At 41.3% G+C, this 18862-nt stretch overlaps 1 protein-coding gene across 4 annotated transcripts in view; it reads left to right on the forward strand.

Moving 5' to 3' along the window:
• Positions 1-18862, forward strand: part of slc2a9l2 (solute carrier family 2 member 9, like 2) — a 100787-nt gene that overhangs the window by 79100 nt on the left and 2825 nt on the right. For all 4 annotated transcript variants that reach the window (XM_083971039.1, XM_083971041.1, XM_083971042.1 and 1 more), the window contains one exon: positions 4295-4422. In XM_083971039.1, coding sequence (XP_083827165.1) covers positions 4295-4422 — 128 coding nt within the window. The remainder of the gene's footprint in view (positions 1-4294; positions 4423-18862) is intronic.

Genomic DNA, 18862 nt, shown 5'->3' on the forward strand with positions numbered 1-18862 from the left:
TCATTTTACTTGTTCTAAGTGATATTTCCTCCATTGTGTTGTTTTCTGTCTTGTTTTTGAGAGCTGCGTTTTTGGTAAAACCAAGAAAAGGTTTGTCATTGTCTCTCATTGCAGTTTGACACAAAAAACAAACATCGGCCTTATTACCACACAGATATACAGTGTGTTCTTCAGCAATCACACTGGAAATTATAAAACCATGCAAACACAGGATAATGATATTATGTTGTGTCTTGTTATTTGCAACTTGTTGAATAATGTTCATAACCATCATTTCCTCATTACATGAATAGAAAACATTTATCTCTGTTCTGACAAAAGGTATTTACTGGAGCAGATTATTAATGTCTAGGGGACAGGGTTGTATAATCAGATTTAGATCTCCACTAATTATTGTTGTCCCTTTTGTCTCTGAGGTAATTCATGTTCATTTTGACTACAGTCCTTGATAAATTAAATTAAATATAAATATAGATATGATATTAGAGTTTATAAAAATCTCTTTTAAACTCATCAATCAGCTGGTTTAAAAATATAATGTTTTTCGCAAATTATTTAATGAGATAAACTAAAACCTTATTTTTCAATTTAACATATCGTTCAACTGTTGAAATATATTTAATATTTATCATATCATATTCATGTGATTCATGTATGCCATGTGAACCTGGAATTGAGCCCAAACAACAGAAGCACCATAACACTCTGATGCTCTGTTTAAAAATGTCATAATTACATGCATGTTTATGCAGCAGTCGGGGGTGCAGGGATGGGATGGGCGTAGGAGGTTGTTAGGAAGGAATGAGGGTGGTGGGAGGTTGGGGAGAGAAAAATCTGATTTCCATTTGTTGCTCCTTCAGTCATCTGACAACAGAATCAGAGAAATATGTCAGCGAGATGATCCTGAATGTTTAGTTCAGTTCATCTGGAGGCTGGAGGGACCGGGCCGTGTCCAGACTGTCGCTGTCTGTTGTTTACAAACCAAAAGAGAAGGAGGAAAAAGAGGAGATTGGTCATTTTCATATTGTTTTGGCGTTTCACTCTGGAGGACCTCTTCAGAAACGTTAACAGCGTTTTGACATTTATTCCACTTAGTGAGGTTGCTCTGTCAGGGGAACCCGAGCACCTGCACTTCTTGTCAATGACCATTAATTTGATTTTAAAAGTTTCGGCTGATGACTCGTCTCCCATGTGAACATGATTGGCTGTGTGCAACCGGCCAACACGGCGCACCCACAGAGTCGCTCCTATTCATCTCATCATTTGTTAAGCAGCGAGGCAGCTTATCCAAATAATAGGATGCTTTATTATCAGAAGTAATTAGATCCAAGAGGATGCTGAGGGCTAATGTGAGCCCTCTAAATGGTTTGTACTGTAGCTCATTAAGCGTCTCTGAGACAAAAAATAACCCACTGTAAGGATAAAACACAACATCTACAGATTAAGAAGAATACAGTATGCACTTTTCTGACCTCAGTTGATACTTTTGTTGTTATCTCAGATGGTAAAAGATGGTTTACAGACCAATTTGTAAAACATAATGTGAAACATTGTTTGGTTCTTTAGGGAGAGAGGACGCTTGATTGAACAGGTGGTTTGATAAATATCTTACTGGCCTTTTTACTTGTTGGTTGTGCTCAACTGGCTCTGTGTCCATCACAGCCTCTGCAGCATACATGTGTCTGGGTCTGTAACGCCGCATTATGTAATAATGCCGCATTATGTACTGTAATAATGTAATAAAGGTGAGTTTTAGGCCCATGACACCCACAGAGAATCAGCATGACCATAAATGACAAATAGCAGCTGGTAACAACTGGCCACATGAGAGGAACTCAAAATTAGGCTTTTACCAGGAAACTGGTGTATTTTAATGATAAGAAAAAATGGTATTAATTCGTCTTGTCTGTAGTCTAATATGCCGGACCACCGATTTCTACCATTAACTGGAGGCCATCATTTTTGTACACTGTGAAAACCTTACAAACTCCAACACAAACCGTGGGTCAGTGGTGACTTCAGGAAGAGAAAAAAATATTGCATCGGTTATGGGTGATAACGATTATCGTAAAAATGCCAAAGTCACCTCCCTCACCATTTCTGCCCTATACACTCAACACTAGTATCTACAGTTCACACTATCTACACACCTACACAAATACTCTGCCTGGCCACAGCTCATTTAAAAGCAGTCAGATAACACATAGTCCCCAAAAGGCATAATTTCTGATGATACTATCAAAAGTGTACAGCTGTGTTTCTTTGTGTCTGTTTGTGTCTCTCCGTTGCTTTACCTTATGTGTGCGTTGTGTGTTTCTAAATTGATCTGTTCACGTGTGCGTTCAGACTCTGACATGAACAATGCAATCAGTCACACGGTTAAACGAACCTGTGTTACAGTATAGACCTGTAATCACATCCTCACATGGCTGCACAACATACTGTACTGTACTGTGCACATCACTGCAGCCTCCATCTGTCCCCGCTCGCCGCTCGCCACAGCTCCACACCGGAGAGGGCGGCTCCATCACGTCAGCCTTTCGCTTTTCTCTCACTTACATTGTTTGCGGCAGGCAGTGGTTCATGCAAGAATGCCTATTGGCTCACACCTGATGAAATATGGATGGAAATGTCACTGTCCATTTTATTTTCAACAGTAGCTTTTCTCCTGCATTCACAAACGTGGAGTCCAGAGACTTTTGCACATGGTGTGTTTGTGAAGAACAGACTGTGCTGGCATTTCTTCCAGTCAGACCTGTTATGTGTTGTTGTGTCATTAAAGGAGGGAGACAACACAAAGTCTATTTCTGTGTCGGGTTTTTTTTCCACTCCGGTCATTCAAGCTGACCATTAACCTCTAACAAGGATGTGCCTCCTCCGTGCTGCAGGGATTGATTTTTTGTCCCTTGTACTAACAGTGGTGTTAGTACAGAAACTCATTCTCATTGCAACAGACCAAAAATGTTATTTTAAACAAGTCAGTGAGCTGTACAGTAGCTGTAGCCTGCTTTGTTTGGAAATGTGAAAGCTCATCACACTGCAGTGTGCTGCATTGTTTCCTGCTATGATGTTGGCAGTTGTTGACTTTTGTGTTGCTTCATTTGTGATTTTGTTTTTTTTCTTTTTAGCTGAATTGTTTGTGTAATTTGTCACAGATGCGTCATCATCAAATACAATAGATGTTCTCTATCATAAATTAAAGAATTTGGAAGATTGTTTTTTGGACACAAATAGCCAGTTAATGATCTGAAGCCCAAAGACAAAATAAATCTGCTACTGTATGCAGCAATGAGAGTGAAATGAGAAGTGAAGGTTCCTAATGTAAAACTTAAATTGTAACCCCCTCCTCCTCCTTTCTGTATGCATTGACAGTGTTGGCTGACTGAGCATAAACAGCTCGTGGCTGGGTGGGAAGCTCTCACTGAATCAATTGTGCAAACTATGTGACAGTGACAGTGTGTTGGGAAGAAGAAGGAAATGAATTCATTGCAAATTACATTTCCACTGATATGAGGTGCAAAGAAAACTAGCCGATCACTAAGCCTGAAGCCAAACTGTCTGGTTGAGCAACAGTGATACAATATCTCAAGTATACTTCAATGTTGTCTCTCCCTCACACTGAAAGGAAATATCAGCTCAAAATATTGTTTCCTTCACAGAGACATGGAAGTAAGGCCTCTGAAGCAAACAATGTTTATTGTCGGTGGCTTTGTAACCCGAATTGTTAATTGCAGAGGAGACGGTTGTACTGTATGCTCCTATGTCGAGAAGATCTCTCTTGTATTTCTTTGTTTTGAAATAATGAGGTTATTGTAGAAAGACGTTTTCCTTGTGTAAATTTCCTGAGTAGGAGGAAAGAACATAAATCTATTAAACCTTTACTTGACAGCAAAACAAAACAAACTCTGCACCAGTTCTCTCCACTTGAGTTTGCAGTATAGTCTGTCAGGATGGATCACAACCTTTTACATTTGAAGTCAGTGTGCCAAGGCAACTGTTTAGATTTCAGCCTCCTAGTTTGAAACCACCAAAGCATCCAAATGTCAAAAAGTGCTCATGCGGGTTTGGAAACATTGGTTGCACATTGCACACTGAGCAAGACGAGCTGCTGACTTTCCACAAAGGATTCAACAGTGATTGTGCCCAAATTAAACACAAGTTAATCCAACGGCAAAAGCAATCAATGAACTAGTGTTTCCACTTAATGTAGTTTGTAAGTTCAGAGCAAAGCTGTGTGTTTTCTTTTATTTGCTGTGTGTGTGACTTGTTGTGTGTCTCTCCTCTCTCCTGTCAGGTGGTATCCCCTTCGTCCTGACCGGGGAGCTGTTTGAACAGTCCTACAGACCCGCTGCCTTCATGATCGCCGGCACCGTGAACTGGCTGTCCAACTTCGCCGTGGGCCTCCTGTTCCCATTCATTCAAGTGAGTTACATCATTTAAGTAGCTGAGTCAGCCACTATGTCTGCAGAAAAGCTTCCGATAAACAAGTGACACTTTTAGTAAAGAAATCGTTAGACACACACACACACACACGATAAGTAAGAAGCTGATTGTCAGCTAAATCAAACCAGCGCCAACTGTGTTTGTCGCTCCAGCCTTCACAGTCCATTAAAGTTGTCAGCTCCTCATTAATCCCTGCAGTGGCAGTGTGCCACGTCATGCCAGCCCCCCACCAGCAGCACCTCCACCTCCGCCTCGGACTCATCAGTCAACACACTTGTGATGTGATGTTTCTGTCGTCCCCTCACATATCATTATATCTTTCATATCCCACGCGTATGCAGCTCTAATGGCTGCTCTTGGAAGGGTCCTTGAACCTTGCAATTTACAGGCTCTTGGTTTGAGCTTAACGATGAGAGAGGGTCTGACTGAGCGCGCGCTGCACTTTGTGTTTGCAGAACATCAACACTGAGTTTTACAAAGAAGTTGTATCAAAGCGCCCTCGCTGAATCATTCTCTTTAGTTTTAGTGGAAACAGTAAAGATGGCGAAGGAGGAGCTGAACTATTTGCAGCCAATACTACTGTCTTACTGTACGCAACTTAGCTTTTGTGGACCCTTTTCTTTTACTGCAAGCCAGTGTCATCACCACCCTATAGTGGAGCTCACTCAACCTCGGTTATGAGACTGTCTTTATTTCCCTTGTGTGAATGGTTGTAAGACATCCTGTAACTGCCACTCCCTTCAGTCTACACACATTAAATAGTTTGCTCAGAATGAGAAGTGCTGTTCAACCCTGATGATATCTTTTAGCTTGTTGGAGGCAGCAGTGAGCTCTGTCAAAATGTCAAAATGTCAAAATGCCTTTTATGCCCAGCAGTCCTGTAGCTAAACGTGTCCAGTGTGGACAGACTGCTGCTGCTGTAGTGATGCTGACATGCTGCTTTTGTTGTTCAGCCCTTGTCAACAACTTGTAATGGGTGAAATGTGAGACAGTGTACTATATACAGGAAGATATATACTGTAGTTATATTCATGAGCCAGTAAAGAAGGAGCTTCCTGTGTGATGGGGCAGAAAAACCCACTAACTTGTCTTTAGCTTTTCAAAAAGTGCAGAGGAAAACAAACCTGTACATACGGAGCAGTGGAAACTAGAGGTTGAGATGAAAGTAATTGCTGCAGATTCTCTTATGTATTTTGCTGGTAAAAGTTCAGGACAGTCTCTTAATCCTTGAATATCTTTGAAGTGCGTCATACGGGACCTGAGAGACCTCCACTTTGAGGAGGATAAATGTTCTTTATAAGAGTGGAGCAATACGCAAATACAACAGTTTCAGACTCAAGATCTTATTAATGTTTGGAAATTGAAATGTTTTTCCTGGAAACTGCAGAGGTCCTCTTCCAATTTCCAAAACCTGACTGTCGCTCCAGGCGGCTCCACATCACTGCCTCCTCTGTTTCTTCCCCTCTGTGATTCTCTCTCTCTCTTTCTCTGCCCTCACTACCTCTTTTCTTCTGTGATGATTCTTACAGTCGCTCTTGTGTTTGTTTTTTGCTCCAACTTCAGTGTTTTTCACTTGTCAGCCTCCACTCCAGAGTGCCCTCGTAAAGGCTCCATGGTGTTTGTAGAGTTACGAGTTGGGTTTTAGTTTGTGTTTTTTGTTTTGTTTTGTTTTTTGGGGGGGCACTTGACAGATTGTTGTGTAGTGTTGTGGTTCAAGTTGAATTTGATTTATTGTTTTATGTTGCATTTAAAAAACCCTATAACTGGGCACTATTGAAAGTTTTTTAATCTGTATACACCAAATGACACCATAAAGTGTTTTGTCTAGGAACTTGTTCTCAACCTCAGTTCCTCAGGTTGTGTCCTGCTGTGGGGCAAAACACAACTTCGGGTGGCCAGTAATCACTGGATCGGTAGTTTGATACCCAGCCTCCTCTGTCCACATGCACGTCTATTTCTGAACCTGCACCCAGTGTGTTCAAGTGGGAAAAACACACTTTTACCAGACGAATGTGAAGTAATGACTTAATTTGTGGGGTAAATTATGACTCTTTAAGTCACAGAGAGCATTTAAGTTAAATGTTGGCCTTTTTCTGACTAATGAATGCCTGTACTCCTGTGCACATATGCAATCCGTATATTTTTTAACCTTTTCTCCTCTCACCGTTTCCATCTGATGCGTTCTGGATGACATTTTTTGCTATGCACTCTATTCTTGTATCTAAAGCAGACACACAACTTCAAGCCACTCACATTTGAGTGCTGGCAATGTACTGACTGATATACACTAAGTAACACATTATTTGATAGTAGTAGGAAACTGTTGTGCTGCTGAGACTGAGACATGTCTGCTGTAATGTGCAGTCTTTCCGCTCGCTCTACAGGAGTCGGGCCCACCTACAGATAAATGTACTGGGCCTTTGTTTCTGTCTTCTTATCCCATTAATTGTCCCCAGGCCTCTGCTGCCTGCTCGCATTTCACTGATGTGGCAATACATTAGGAGGCGCTCAGATACACACAGAGAAAAAGGACCAAGCTGACAGCTTCATCCAAAGCTTTTATAGTACTGTATATTCTTTTCCTTCTCATAGTCGTCTTTGTTAGTAGGTTTCACAGCATGGAGAGTATAGAAGCTTTTAGTTTTTAGAGTTTATCTGACAAGGAAGTGCAAACTCATCTGTAAATGCATTAGGCAGCTGTCTTGTTTAAAGTAGTTCTATATCTAAGTTAATTCTGTGTCTGGAGGGTGTATCATAACCTCTTCTATCATAAAGACAGTGATGGCTGAAGCTCTTGTCAACTGACAATCACCACCATCAGCTCCTGGGAATGAAGCTTGTTTATGGGCAGAGTAAACTCACAAATAACCCCTTTAAAAACAATGTGGAGATGAGTGCAGCAGAGAGAGGGAGAGCGATGCGGGAGGAACAGCTCCGAGACGAGCTGGTGGACTGACAGGGTCTGACAAACACATGCAAATGAGCTTTCTCCAAAAGGGATGTTGACTGACGTTGTCCAACACCAACAGGTCTGATCTCAGATCAGCACCAGCGGAATATGAATATGAGTCTGTGACATGCATGAAACGGCACAACAGAAGGCTCAGACCCAGGATTTGGATACTGATTAAATTCATATGACAGGCTGATACGGCTGTCACAGAGCCTTAGTTACTGGAGAAGTCTATTCCTTCATTTGTCATGTAAGAAGAACAACACAACACAACAATAATTATCCTGCAACTACACCGATTATAAACATGTGCCACTTTGTACAACAAGCATGGTGGTTTTCTGCCATGCCTAGGGGCAGACTGGCAGCATCCAGGTTCAGCGTCTCGGTGCCCGGATCAACAGGGTTTACAAACGAGAATGTGAATTTCCTCTTTGTGCCTTTTTAAATACAAACATCGTGCTCGACAGGAGCTTTCGCAGGTCTCCCAACAGGAGTTGGACTGCCTCCAACACAATCATGGACTGTACTTTGTCAGTCTGTCAGCGCCAGCGGGAGAAACCTGGCATGCAGCGTTAGTGTGTGAGGAAAAGTTATCCACCTGCATATGCTGTATCTCTGGCTGACAGACCGAGGGGTTCAGAGGATTTTACCCAGGCAGAGGGTCTGTACTCGTGTTTGTTGCTCCTGGGACTTGAGTGGTTTGCAGTGGCAAGAGATGGGCACAGCTCGTCACTCTTAACCTGTGTGCCAGCTCATCGGGGTGGGTGATGTGACCTACCAGGATTGCTGTAACCTGCATTACTATAGTGATAGATACTACGTATTATTTCCAAATTAAATTGTGGCAGGAAAGTGAAAATCTTACTGGAAAAAGCAATTTACAGCATCACGACCCCAGTAGCTACTCACAGTATCCCTCTTTTTAAATTCTCTGGTACATCAGCAGCAGCTCATTTGTGTCTCCGCCTTATTTTATTTCTGCAAAGTTGATTCTGAGCTTTGAACATTGTCGTCATGTGGCAAGAAACAGTTTATCGAAGTGTGAAACTATAGAAACAAAGAGGAAGTTGACTTTAAAAAAAATAATTAATTGTTCTTGAGTCTGTGAATTGTCCACAAGCTCATTTACTCTGGCATGCCCTCCCATTAACAGAGCATTTCCAAAACTTTCAACTCTGAAACCCTGTTAGGATTCGGACACATCTGGTTAACTATTGTCAGCGACCATGTGACCAGACAGCATACGTACTGTAGGCCAAACAAGCATGCTGGAGCTGTATCTCCTCAGACGCAGAGCTTTCTGTAGATTTGTTACCTGACAAACATTTTAATATTTCATTGATAATTATTTGATGTTGTACCTTTATTGTATTGCACTGTACATTTTATTTCTCTACATTACGCACCCTTTATATTATATTACAATATCATACATACTGCGACCAGGAATTTTTGTCTCCCCTCTCTGGCAGTCAAAGAAATTACACAAATATTATCAAATACAGAGAAATGTCCAATAGTCAGTAGCATATACTGTATATAAACGTGAGATAATACTGTTTGTGCATCCAAATGTCATACTATATAAAATGCACTCCAACCGGTTGAAGAGCAGTAAGGCGACATCCGTGTCCCTGCTCGTCTCCCTGCGATCTTCAAAGATGAAAAACCAAACCACTGCTCATTCTTTTATCTGTGACAGCCTTGCTTTTGAAATAAAACACATCACCACCAGTTCAACACAGAGAGATTTACTTGATGCTGTGTGAAGTGAAGTGAAGTCACTGCATGAATGTAACATATGTTAATACGTATGTATATAAAAGTCTTGTACTCCAGTTTTAAGTTGTGTTAAATAGAAGAAATCAAGACAATTGCTCTTTTCATTGAGCTTCTGTAGCTTAATTAAAGAGGCTGTGACTTTGATGTGACTTTGTACAAATGCAAAGCGAGAGAACTGCTTGTAACAAACAGGTTTTATCAGATTTGCAGTGAGAACAAACACAGGAGGTAATAAGCCTGATTGTGGGCATTTGCTCATTACTGAAGTTTTTATCGGGGCTGAGAGGGAGAGGAGAGGAGAGGTTTCTGTTGTTGGGAAAACATAGTGTATGCCTGTGCTGTATGCATACTCTGTATTTGCTTTCTCTCTTTGTCTCTCTGTCTCCCTGTCTGTCTTGAATGTCCTCTCCCTCTCTCTTTGATGTTTCCTAGCCGTCTTTAATGTCTCAGCAGGCATCCTAAATGAGTACGTTCTTCAACCTAACTGCACCAAGTTGGATCCAATGAGCTTTGAAGTACTTTGAAGCTTCATTAACCGTCTCTCACAGTCAGATCTGGTTCATCTCTCTGTGTCAAACCTTCACCTTCATCTCCACCAATACTGTAGGTGATGAGTAGTCATATAAATGTCTCAGTGACAATGATGCGACGACAGCACCCTCAGATGAATCATCACTCGATATGCTAAATGTGACATTTTTATGTGTATCCTGACCTACAATGTCAGCGGCGCGGTCTGTTCATAAACTCAGTGCTACTGTAAAGAGGCACAGGGGTTGTTATTGAATTGCAAGGAGGAGAAATCAATGTGGCATTTTAGTTTGCAATGGTCACAAATAGGAAGTCGGGCTGTTTCTTTGACTGCCCACATACATGAGCACCGGTTCTGGGCTCCTCTTCTGCCACCCCTCTTGTAAAGAGTCGTGTCCTCTTCCTGTCTGTTCCCCTGCAGTGCACTCACATCAGCCAAGTGATTCACTGAGTGGATGTAACTTCATCTGCTGTTCGCCTGAGCTTTTTTTTTTTTTTTTTTTACATACAATATTCAAGCAACCGTAAAATCCTCACCCGTCACTGTCTCTTTGTCTTTTGCTTTTTCATTCTCTTTCTGATGCATCAATCTCCCATTGTCACAAACAAAGTGTGTGAACTATGAGTGTCTTTTTAATTACATGTATTTAGCTAACTTGCATGTACAGTATCTGTTTAGTGTGGTGCATCCTCTATTGGTGTGGGCGTTGGTGGATTTATTGGTGTCATTTCTCATTTCAGAGTGAAGACTTTCAATGAATAGTTAAACAGTTTGGGAAATATGCTTTTCTGTTGTTGTTTTTCCAAGGGAGTGAGATGAAGAGATCAATACTGCTCTTAATGTGTAAAGATGGAGTAATAGCCAGCAGGCAGTGTGGGCTTACAGCCGCGCTTGAGCCAAGTTAATATAACAAAGAAGCAGATACATATACTGTAAACACCTCTAAAGTTCAAGCAGCACTATTGTTAATTAACACGGCAGATTTTTGTTTGAATAGTCCAAATGCAAAATAAAAATGTTTGTTCTTTCAGGGAAGTTACTATCAAATGTAAGATAACCCCAGTAAAAGGATGACGCTCCTCCAGCTCCTGCACTACCAGTCTGTGATGTCATTAGTCCAAAGAGAAGAGTCTTCAGTAATAAATATATCTGAATAAATATACTGTCTATCAGAGCATGGTCTAAATCCCAGGTTTGCGCTGCATGTTTATCTTTCATGCAGACACACGCATTATGCTATCAGGGTCCAAACGATTCCCCCTTGTGTGTTTTTGAGCTCTGTAACATCTCCTGCAACAGTAATGGCATCTCGACACACAACTCCATCTGTGGCCACGTCTCTGTGGTGAAGATGTCAAGGAGCTCTTTCAGCTTGTTTTCACGCGTCATGAATTCATTTCCTCTGTGGCAGAAAAACACTTTACAGAAGCCACTCAGGAAACTCACTATATATAGACATGAAAACACTTGCTAGCCTAGCGTCATTAAGCCCATTACTACTACTACTCAGTCTCCATTCAAAAAGAATATCTAATGTGGTGAATAAATAATTTCCTAGTCCAGTTAAACGACTCCATTTTGGCATATATTTTTTTCCCGGTAAGTTTTCAGCTCTGTATTTTTTGAGAGACATGAAATTGGTATTAATCATTTCATCTATCTCTAGCTGATAAGTGTATTTAACAAGATTAGGCACATTCCACTTCAAAAATGTGTAAACAAAAGATGCTCTGCCATCATTGTCTGGGTAACATGGAAACTGATGACATTTAATAAAATCCAATTACCGGTAGTTATATTTTCCACAAAATAGCATTTAAACAATGAGTGGTGCCTCTTTTTTTCCTCACCCGCCAGTGTGTTTTTATTATCTTCTGCTTTTTTAATTTCCTATTGTGAGAGAAGTAAAGTCCAACTGTCTGCCTTATAATTGCCCTCTGTGCCGAGGACATAGTTCAGCTCTGCTTTTTATAGAGACAGAACTTTGCCCTTGGTCATAATGTCCCACTTGTCCCTCATTAGATCCTAATGACATTTGACATTTCAATCTTTGTGAGTGGGGGGAAAAAAAGAAAAAAAAAGTGGATATGTGCGCTGCAGTTCGTGTCCTCTCCTTAAACCGACTGTTTTCTCAACTCATTCAGGCACTTTTCGCCCCATTCACATCTCCATTTGCAGACAGAGCCGGGAGCCTTCTGTTGAGCTGTGTGTAAAAGAGTCATTTACCGTTAATAGAATTACCTGGTGCAGGTTGAGGAGCTTTGTTTAAGCCCTTCATCTGACAGTGAGATTTTTAATGATGAGAGATTTTGTCCTGCTTTTATGCACTCATTTCACAGTCTTCTGTAATCGTTTTGCATACAACAACCGCAGTGTACACTGCAGGTGGTAGCAAACATCTTAATATTAAAATTTATGTTAAGTGAATACATAAAGAACACACATAATTGGCTTCAAATTGATACATGCCTTATTACTTACCTCATTATAATTCCAATCTTGGAAACATAATTGGAGTAAATTGCTTTGTCCAAGCAAATCTAGAATTGTCTTGTCACAACATTGGCCGACTTAAAGTGTGTATAGGAAAACATCCAAATTAATGCTTCAGGGACTTCAGAGGCCTAGACGTTAATACCAGTGAATCTACACATACGTCTCCTGAAGAGATATTTGCACTACAGTAATTGCACTAAACAACCAGAGAATGTTATAGATTTACTAATGCATGAAGATCTATAGATTTATAGATATTTCCTAAAGCTGTGCTCACCTGTTTAATCATGTTAATCACACAGGATTAAAAAGAAACTCTGCTGTTACATGTAACCCAGTTCGCATCCTCCCATAAATCCATGGTGCCATTTGAATGAGTCTCACTGCCAGGACTTTGTCTAATCCTCGAGCCTGTCAGCATTTTGTGCGACTGAGCTGCTTCTTTAGTGTTGTATTGAATTTTTCCCAACAGTCCATTGTGCCTAGAAATACAGCAGTGTGCATGTGTAGGCTTCATGGCAGTGTAACTCAGGAATGAGTCTGACCTCTAGTCGATGCAGTTAGACGCAGGCATGTAGCCACAGGCAATCATCAGGACTTTTGCGAGCGGGATTCAGTTACAGTCACACTCAGCTGAGGATAAGCAGAGACGACATGAGCACAGGACGTTTCAGGCGTACCCTTGTTAGGTTCGAAAAACAGGCACGGGGATTCATAAATTCATTAACATATCACTCTGCTGTATCCAAACAATAAATCTAATGTGGCGGAACTACACAGCAAATGCAAATACAGTACACCTATCTCCATTACAGCCTCGACTTCATGGGGCGAACATTATGTCTTATCTCTGTTCATGCACAAGTGCACACGTATTGTTTCCACAGTATAGCTCATGACATCAAACGGCACGTTCCTCCTGCTGCCGCTGAATACTACAAACACCGTATAAAAATGCTAAACCAAAGCAGATGACATTAGTTTCACTGTCCCCAACTACAGATATGGTTTAAAGACATGGTCAGGCTAAACAAAACACTACAGGGTGCCATTAATGAACAGAGAAAAGAGCTTTCACTGGTCTGAGGAAGGGAGGGGAGAATAAAAATCAGCATGTGCATCCTGCATGATTGTTTCCTTTAGGCATTACTATACCTATATAGCCTGTGACTCTAAATAAGTAAGTGTGTTATTCTAGTCAAAGATACAGAGAGAGACACACAATATCCTCTTATTGTAACCTGAAGGACAGACAGAGTTAGACAAAAGTCAGTGCAGAAGTTTGAGACCAGACTGAAACTTGGCTCGCGGCGCGCTGGACATCGTAGTGATGCTGGGTTGACCTTCTGTCAAATGTTTTCTCTGCAGCCCCTGCAGATGAACCTAATTTTGTCCTTTCAGTCAGCTGCACCAGTGTGCCATGTGTTGGGGGCAAAGACTGAACTGAGAGCTAAAATAGATGAGAAGGGCATATCAAACACTCGGACAGTGGTTTCTTAGAAGTCAAAGTTGTAATTCTTCCATGAACAGTCATCGTTTCTTTTTTTTTCTTTTTTTATTAACCTTAGTCTGGTCAATTTTAAGAAGAAACACAAAATAAGACAATTGATCTCTAAAACAACACAATATCTGCCACAAGCAGCAGAGGAGCTGATCCACCTCTCCTCTGACCGCAGAGCTAACTTACTTCTCAACATTTGTGAGGTCAGCATGATGTTCATTTTGCCATCAGAGGGTTTACATGAGACTTGGTTTATGCAGATGACGTCCTTGTTCCCTTGAATCGACTACAACTGCACCAACTGTAAACTTTCTCCTCCATACAGACTATGGAGATTTTTAATAACAACAAATGTCAGTAGTTTTCAGTGTATTCAGTCATAATGTAATCAGGACAAATTTGGTAACAGATGAAATTTTAAGGGATCACAAAAGTTATGTTACATTGTCCTATCAGGTCTTCCAAGGAATATTGTTCCCAGCAGTCGATGTAACAGGTGAGTTGATATTGATATCACTTTGATCCATAAGTGTAAACTCCTGATCAAAAAGTCAAGAAATTAGTCAGTGGGCTTCATTGTCTGGGAAAAAATAATGCCCCTGCTGAATGATGATGATGATAATCTATCTTCCATCCCATCCACTGAGGTGTTGGGTGTGATAGTTCAGTCGAACCTACTGACCTGGCTCTCCCTATAGTTATCCTTGTCTTGCCTTGAAGCTAAAATGAAAGCATGTGTGGCAAGGGTAAGAGGGCCCAGGCGGGGATTGAACCCACACCTCCCGGGTAATAGTCATGCGCGCTTGCCAGTCACCCAAGGGGACATCCGCTTGGCAAGGTAGCCAGGGCAGATGATCAATTGGAGGCATAGTGACAGGACCACCACTGTCACACATGCACACTAACTATAAGCTTTGTTTTATCCAGTTTCTTCATGTTGGTAGATCAGAGCTTTCTGAGATAATTTCCTATTTCTGTTGTCCCAGCATTTATTTGCCCCGTTGTACCTGATAATTGCTCACTATATGAAGAAGGCGGAGGTATCTGTTGCCAGGATTTGAAAGCACAGCAGTATTGTTAAAGTGATTTTGAAACACTTGCTTCTCTGATATCACAATGAAGAAATATCAGTGTTCATTAGTTTTAATGATCAGAGGAGTGGGGGGCGCTGTATTGTCAGGAAAGTGTCAGATCTACATTGGTATGTGGAACATCATCTGGAGAGTGTAAGCAGATCCACGGGACACCAATTATAAACCTTGACATTGTCTCTCTACGCTGTCGTCTCATTCTCAGTGAGCCTATATCTGAGCACACGAGCAGGTCTGTCTGGCTGTGTCATGCACTGATAGGACGACGGCGAGAGGAGATGAAATGTGATGATAAAATAGACGGCTCCTTCAGGATTAGTGGCAAAAGATAGAAGTGGAGTTGAATATGTAATTAGATTGATAATAGAGGCTTACAGCAAAGAGGTCGAGGCGCTGCATGAGACCCTGCAGAAATGGACTTGGAGAGACAAAGGGAAGGCCGACCGAAGAGCAGACAAGTGTGAGAGAGAGAAAGCGACAGAGGCTTATTTTTATCCAGCCGCCGCCACCGCAAATATTGCAGTGTTTGGTTTTGTTTGCCGGCGTCGTGCTGGGTTCACTTACTCCCAAGCACACACAGGGCATCCAGATCACAGCGGTGACTCACTGGTTACTGACTGGCACCTGAAACCAGCTCTGACCCGGGTTCAGAAAACACACTGCGGCCCTGTCACATCCCTTCTCCTCCCCGACAGGCCACCGCCGAGGTGTCACTTGTAAGGAACTGACTGGGCCACTGTTTTGCAGAAGAGAGGGAACATTTAGGAAATGAATAAAAAGGTGTTAATAAATCTAAAGACATGACTCATGGCCATAGTAAATTGTACATTTATATTAATAATTGCAATATTCTTCATTCAATCTAACACCAATGAACAAATACATGAATGATTACAGTAACTGCTATTACTGTTTAAATCCACTTCTGTATTGGGAGACTGTGCTATAGCAAAAGAATCCGATACCAGACTGACACAAAACAAACTACAGAACATTAAACCATTGCTATTTTGTGTCTCTGTGATGTTCTTCTGTGTCTTATTGTTGAATCAAGTCAGTTTTATTGCATATAACCCAATGATATAACTTTACCACCAGAGGGGAATCAATAATTTAATTTAAAAAACATGCTGCTGATTAATAATTGCCTCTCACCTGGGAGCTTTGAGTGATGTCTTTATCTTATCAGTTGTTCTACCCAGACAGTGTTGGGTATTGTTATGCTCTAAAGTTGCATGGAAATCCCAGCCTTTGCATGTAAAAGAGAATATTTAACACTCATATCCCTCTTTCATCCATTCAGATAAACAAATGAAAGGAAATCAAGGCTGAAACAAAAATACAGTAATCCCCATGAGGAAGTAGATTTAACTCCAGCTCTGTTAGATTAGATTCCTCAGTCTGTTTTTATTCCAAGTGCAGCACTGATGTCAATCATATCTACAATATACTATAGCTTCTTGTCACAGTAACCTCATGTGTGTGTGTGTTTTTTTTTCTCCCTGTGACCTCATTTAACTGACCTCATTCAACCACTGTTGAAGCAGATCATTATGTCATCGCTCGCTCCGTGCTGATTAAAAAGCACCATCAGTTCATTTTCAGTTGCTGCACAGCGGCTCCGCAGCCTGTTGCAGTTTTCCACACCAATTGTCTTGAAGCTTTCCGTGGAGATTTCTCATTTAGCCTGCCCTTTTCTCACCTGTACCTCGCCTCTTTGAGCACATTTATATTTAGGAGAGATATGCTGGAAATGAGGGAAAAATGAGGATACGTGTGTGTGTGTGTGTGTGTGTGTGTGTGTGTGTGTGTGTGTGTGTGTGTGTGTGTGTGTGTGTGTGTGTGTGTGTGTGTGTGTGTGTGTGTGTGTGTGTGTGTGTGTGTGTGTGTGTGTGTGTGTGTGTGTGTGTGTGTGTGTGTGTGTGTGTGTGTGTGTGTGTGTGTGTGTGTGTATATGAATTATGATAAGAACTCTTGCAGAACGTGCTTATTGCAATTCCTCCTTAAGAGCAGGAAAATGTGTGAACAGTGACAATCAAGTGCAAATCATATTGCTAATGTTTGGCAGGACTATAATTATCTAAAGAAATACACCTGATTAGAGTTCACTCCACTTTAAAATCCAAATGGGTTTCAAACATAAATGAATTTCAAGGACAACAGTTAACATCACCAGGAAGTGGAAGTAGGGTTGGCGCCACTTTAAATGTTCTTCTCTTTCCCAATATTTGGTGTCATCCCCAAAGAGAAAGAACCAATGGCTCCAATAATTATTTTAAAATATGCTCCAAAATATGCAATTAGAGATTTTTTTCATTCATGCCTTTATATATTAAACAACCTTAGGTTGCCTGACGTGGATTCACAGGCTGTAAACCTTCTGGGAAAGGCATGTCCTTATGGTGGAGGTGGAGATTACATTGATTGACCAAACAGTGGCACCATGTGCTCCACATAAGTTGTCATGCTCGAGCTTTTGAGTGGATTACACACTCTGAGATCTATGAGTGACCTTTTGATCTTTGTGTGTGTTTTTAAGCCAACACAGATGGAAAGTCATGAAAACATTCAGATGAATGCAAATTTGGACGACTACATCTACACATAAAAACAGCACAACTGCTGAGGAAGACGGTGTGAGTCGTGGTTGTGTGGATGCTCTCAGGCTGCTTTCAGACAGACACGGTTCTGGCTCTGGCTCTGGCTCTGGAGTCTCTGAACCTTGGAGCTGCATTCACACCAGTTTAAGAGTAGTTAGTCTGCATTACTCAGGCAGAAGTAAACACAACAGTTGCTTTTGCTTTTTTTGCTGACTCGGTAATCCTTCTTCAGTTTTTTTGTTTAAGTTTGTAAGTTATTTGGTCTGGCGTTCAAGTGAACCCAGCCTCTTCCCCAAGTTCAAGGATAAAAATGACTTTATTTTATCAAGCCCCAAAGGGAAATTCATACAACTTGTTCTTTCTTGTGCTGCTTTCTAGCTTTTAGGTAGATGCCCAAATCGCCACCAGGCATTTTGTTTCTTTAGCAGACCACTGCAAATTATTTTTCTCCAGGTTGTGAGTTGCTGCCTCCTCCTCCTTCCTGCTCGTCTTCACAGCCTAGAATACGACACTGTCACGGTTTGCAGGGAACAACCAACTATTTTTTTTGTTCCCTTTTAGACCCAACTATACAGGTTCTGAAACTGTTCCGGTCTGAACGCGCCGGCCGGTTCAAAATTCGGTTTAGGAACCAGCACGGCACCCTGCCAGTGTGCCACAGTCCAGCTTAATTCAACATTAATCAAAACACTGTCATGTGAAAACCATTTATCTTCATATTCTTAAATGTTTGCCCATTAGACTAAATAAATATCTTAAACACAGATTCATTTTTTAACCACATCCATTATTTAACGATTAAAATTTGATATTTAAGAGATGGATTTTACAGAACATGTGTGATGGATTTATCTCTAACGATGTATTAATCAGTGTGGTGACTCAGTTGTTGCTATTTAGCAATTTAATTGCCTGTTTTCATTTAATGAGCTTCCCCCAGTTCCTTTCAGACACTGAACTCGATGCAATTAGCTCACATACAGAATGATTTATCAATATGATGAAATTTACAATGGGTCAATGACAACAGGCTCCGTTAGTTTAAGACATCCGTCAAACCTGATCACATTCATTCACATGCTGTGGGTTTGTATGTGTTGCTAATGAGTCACGATTATCAGCACTTTGATCCATAACTGTGATGCTAAACGATTGTTCTGCCCCCCCACCCCCCGCTGCTGCTGCTGCTGCTGCTGCTGCTGCTGCTGCTGCTGCGCCCCCAGAGTGCGACAGCATTGATGAACGGTAATCAATGAATCCTCTAAACAGCCCAGTGTGGTCATTACAAGTCTAATTTCATGGCTATCGCAGCTACTGTTCCCGAGTCTGCCTCCCACTCGACACAATGTTTAAAAGGCCACACACATGTGAATAATACTCGCCCCCACCCCCACACCCCCCCAAACACAGCGCACAACCCCAAACTCCAGACGATGACTCAGTGTTGCAGCAGAAACCAAG

Source organism: Trachurus trachurus (genome assembly GCF_905171665.1).
Source record: "Trachurus trachurus genome assembly, chromosome: 5".
NCBI classification, from domain to species: domain Eukaryota; kingdom Metazoa; phylum Chordata; class Actinopteri; order Carangiformes; family Carangidae; genus Trachurus; species Trachurus trachurus.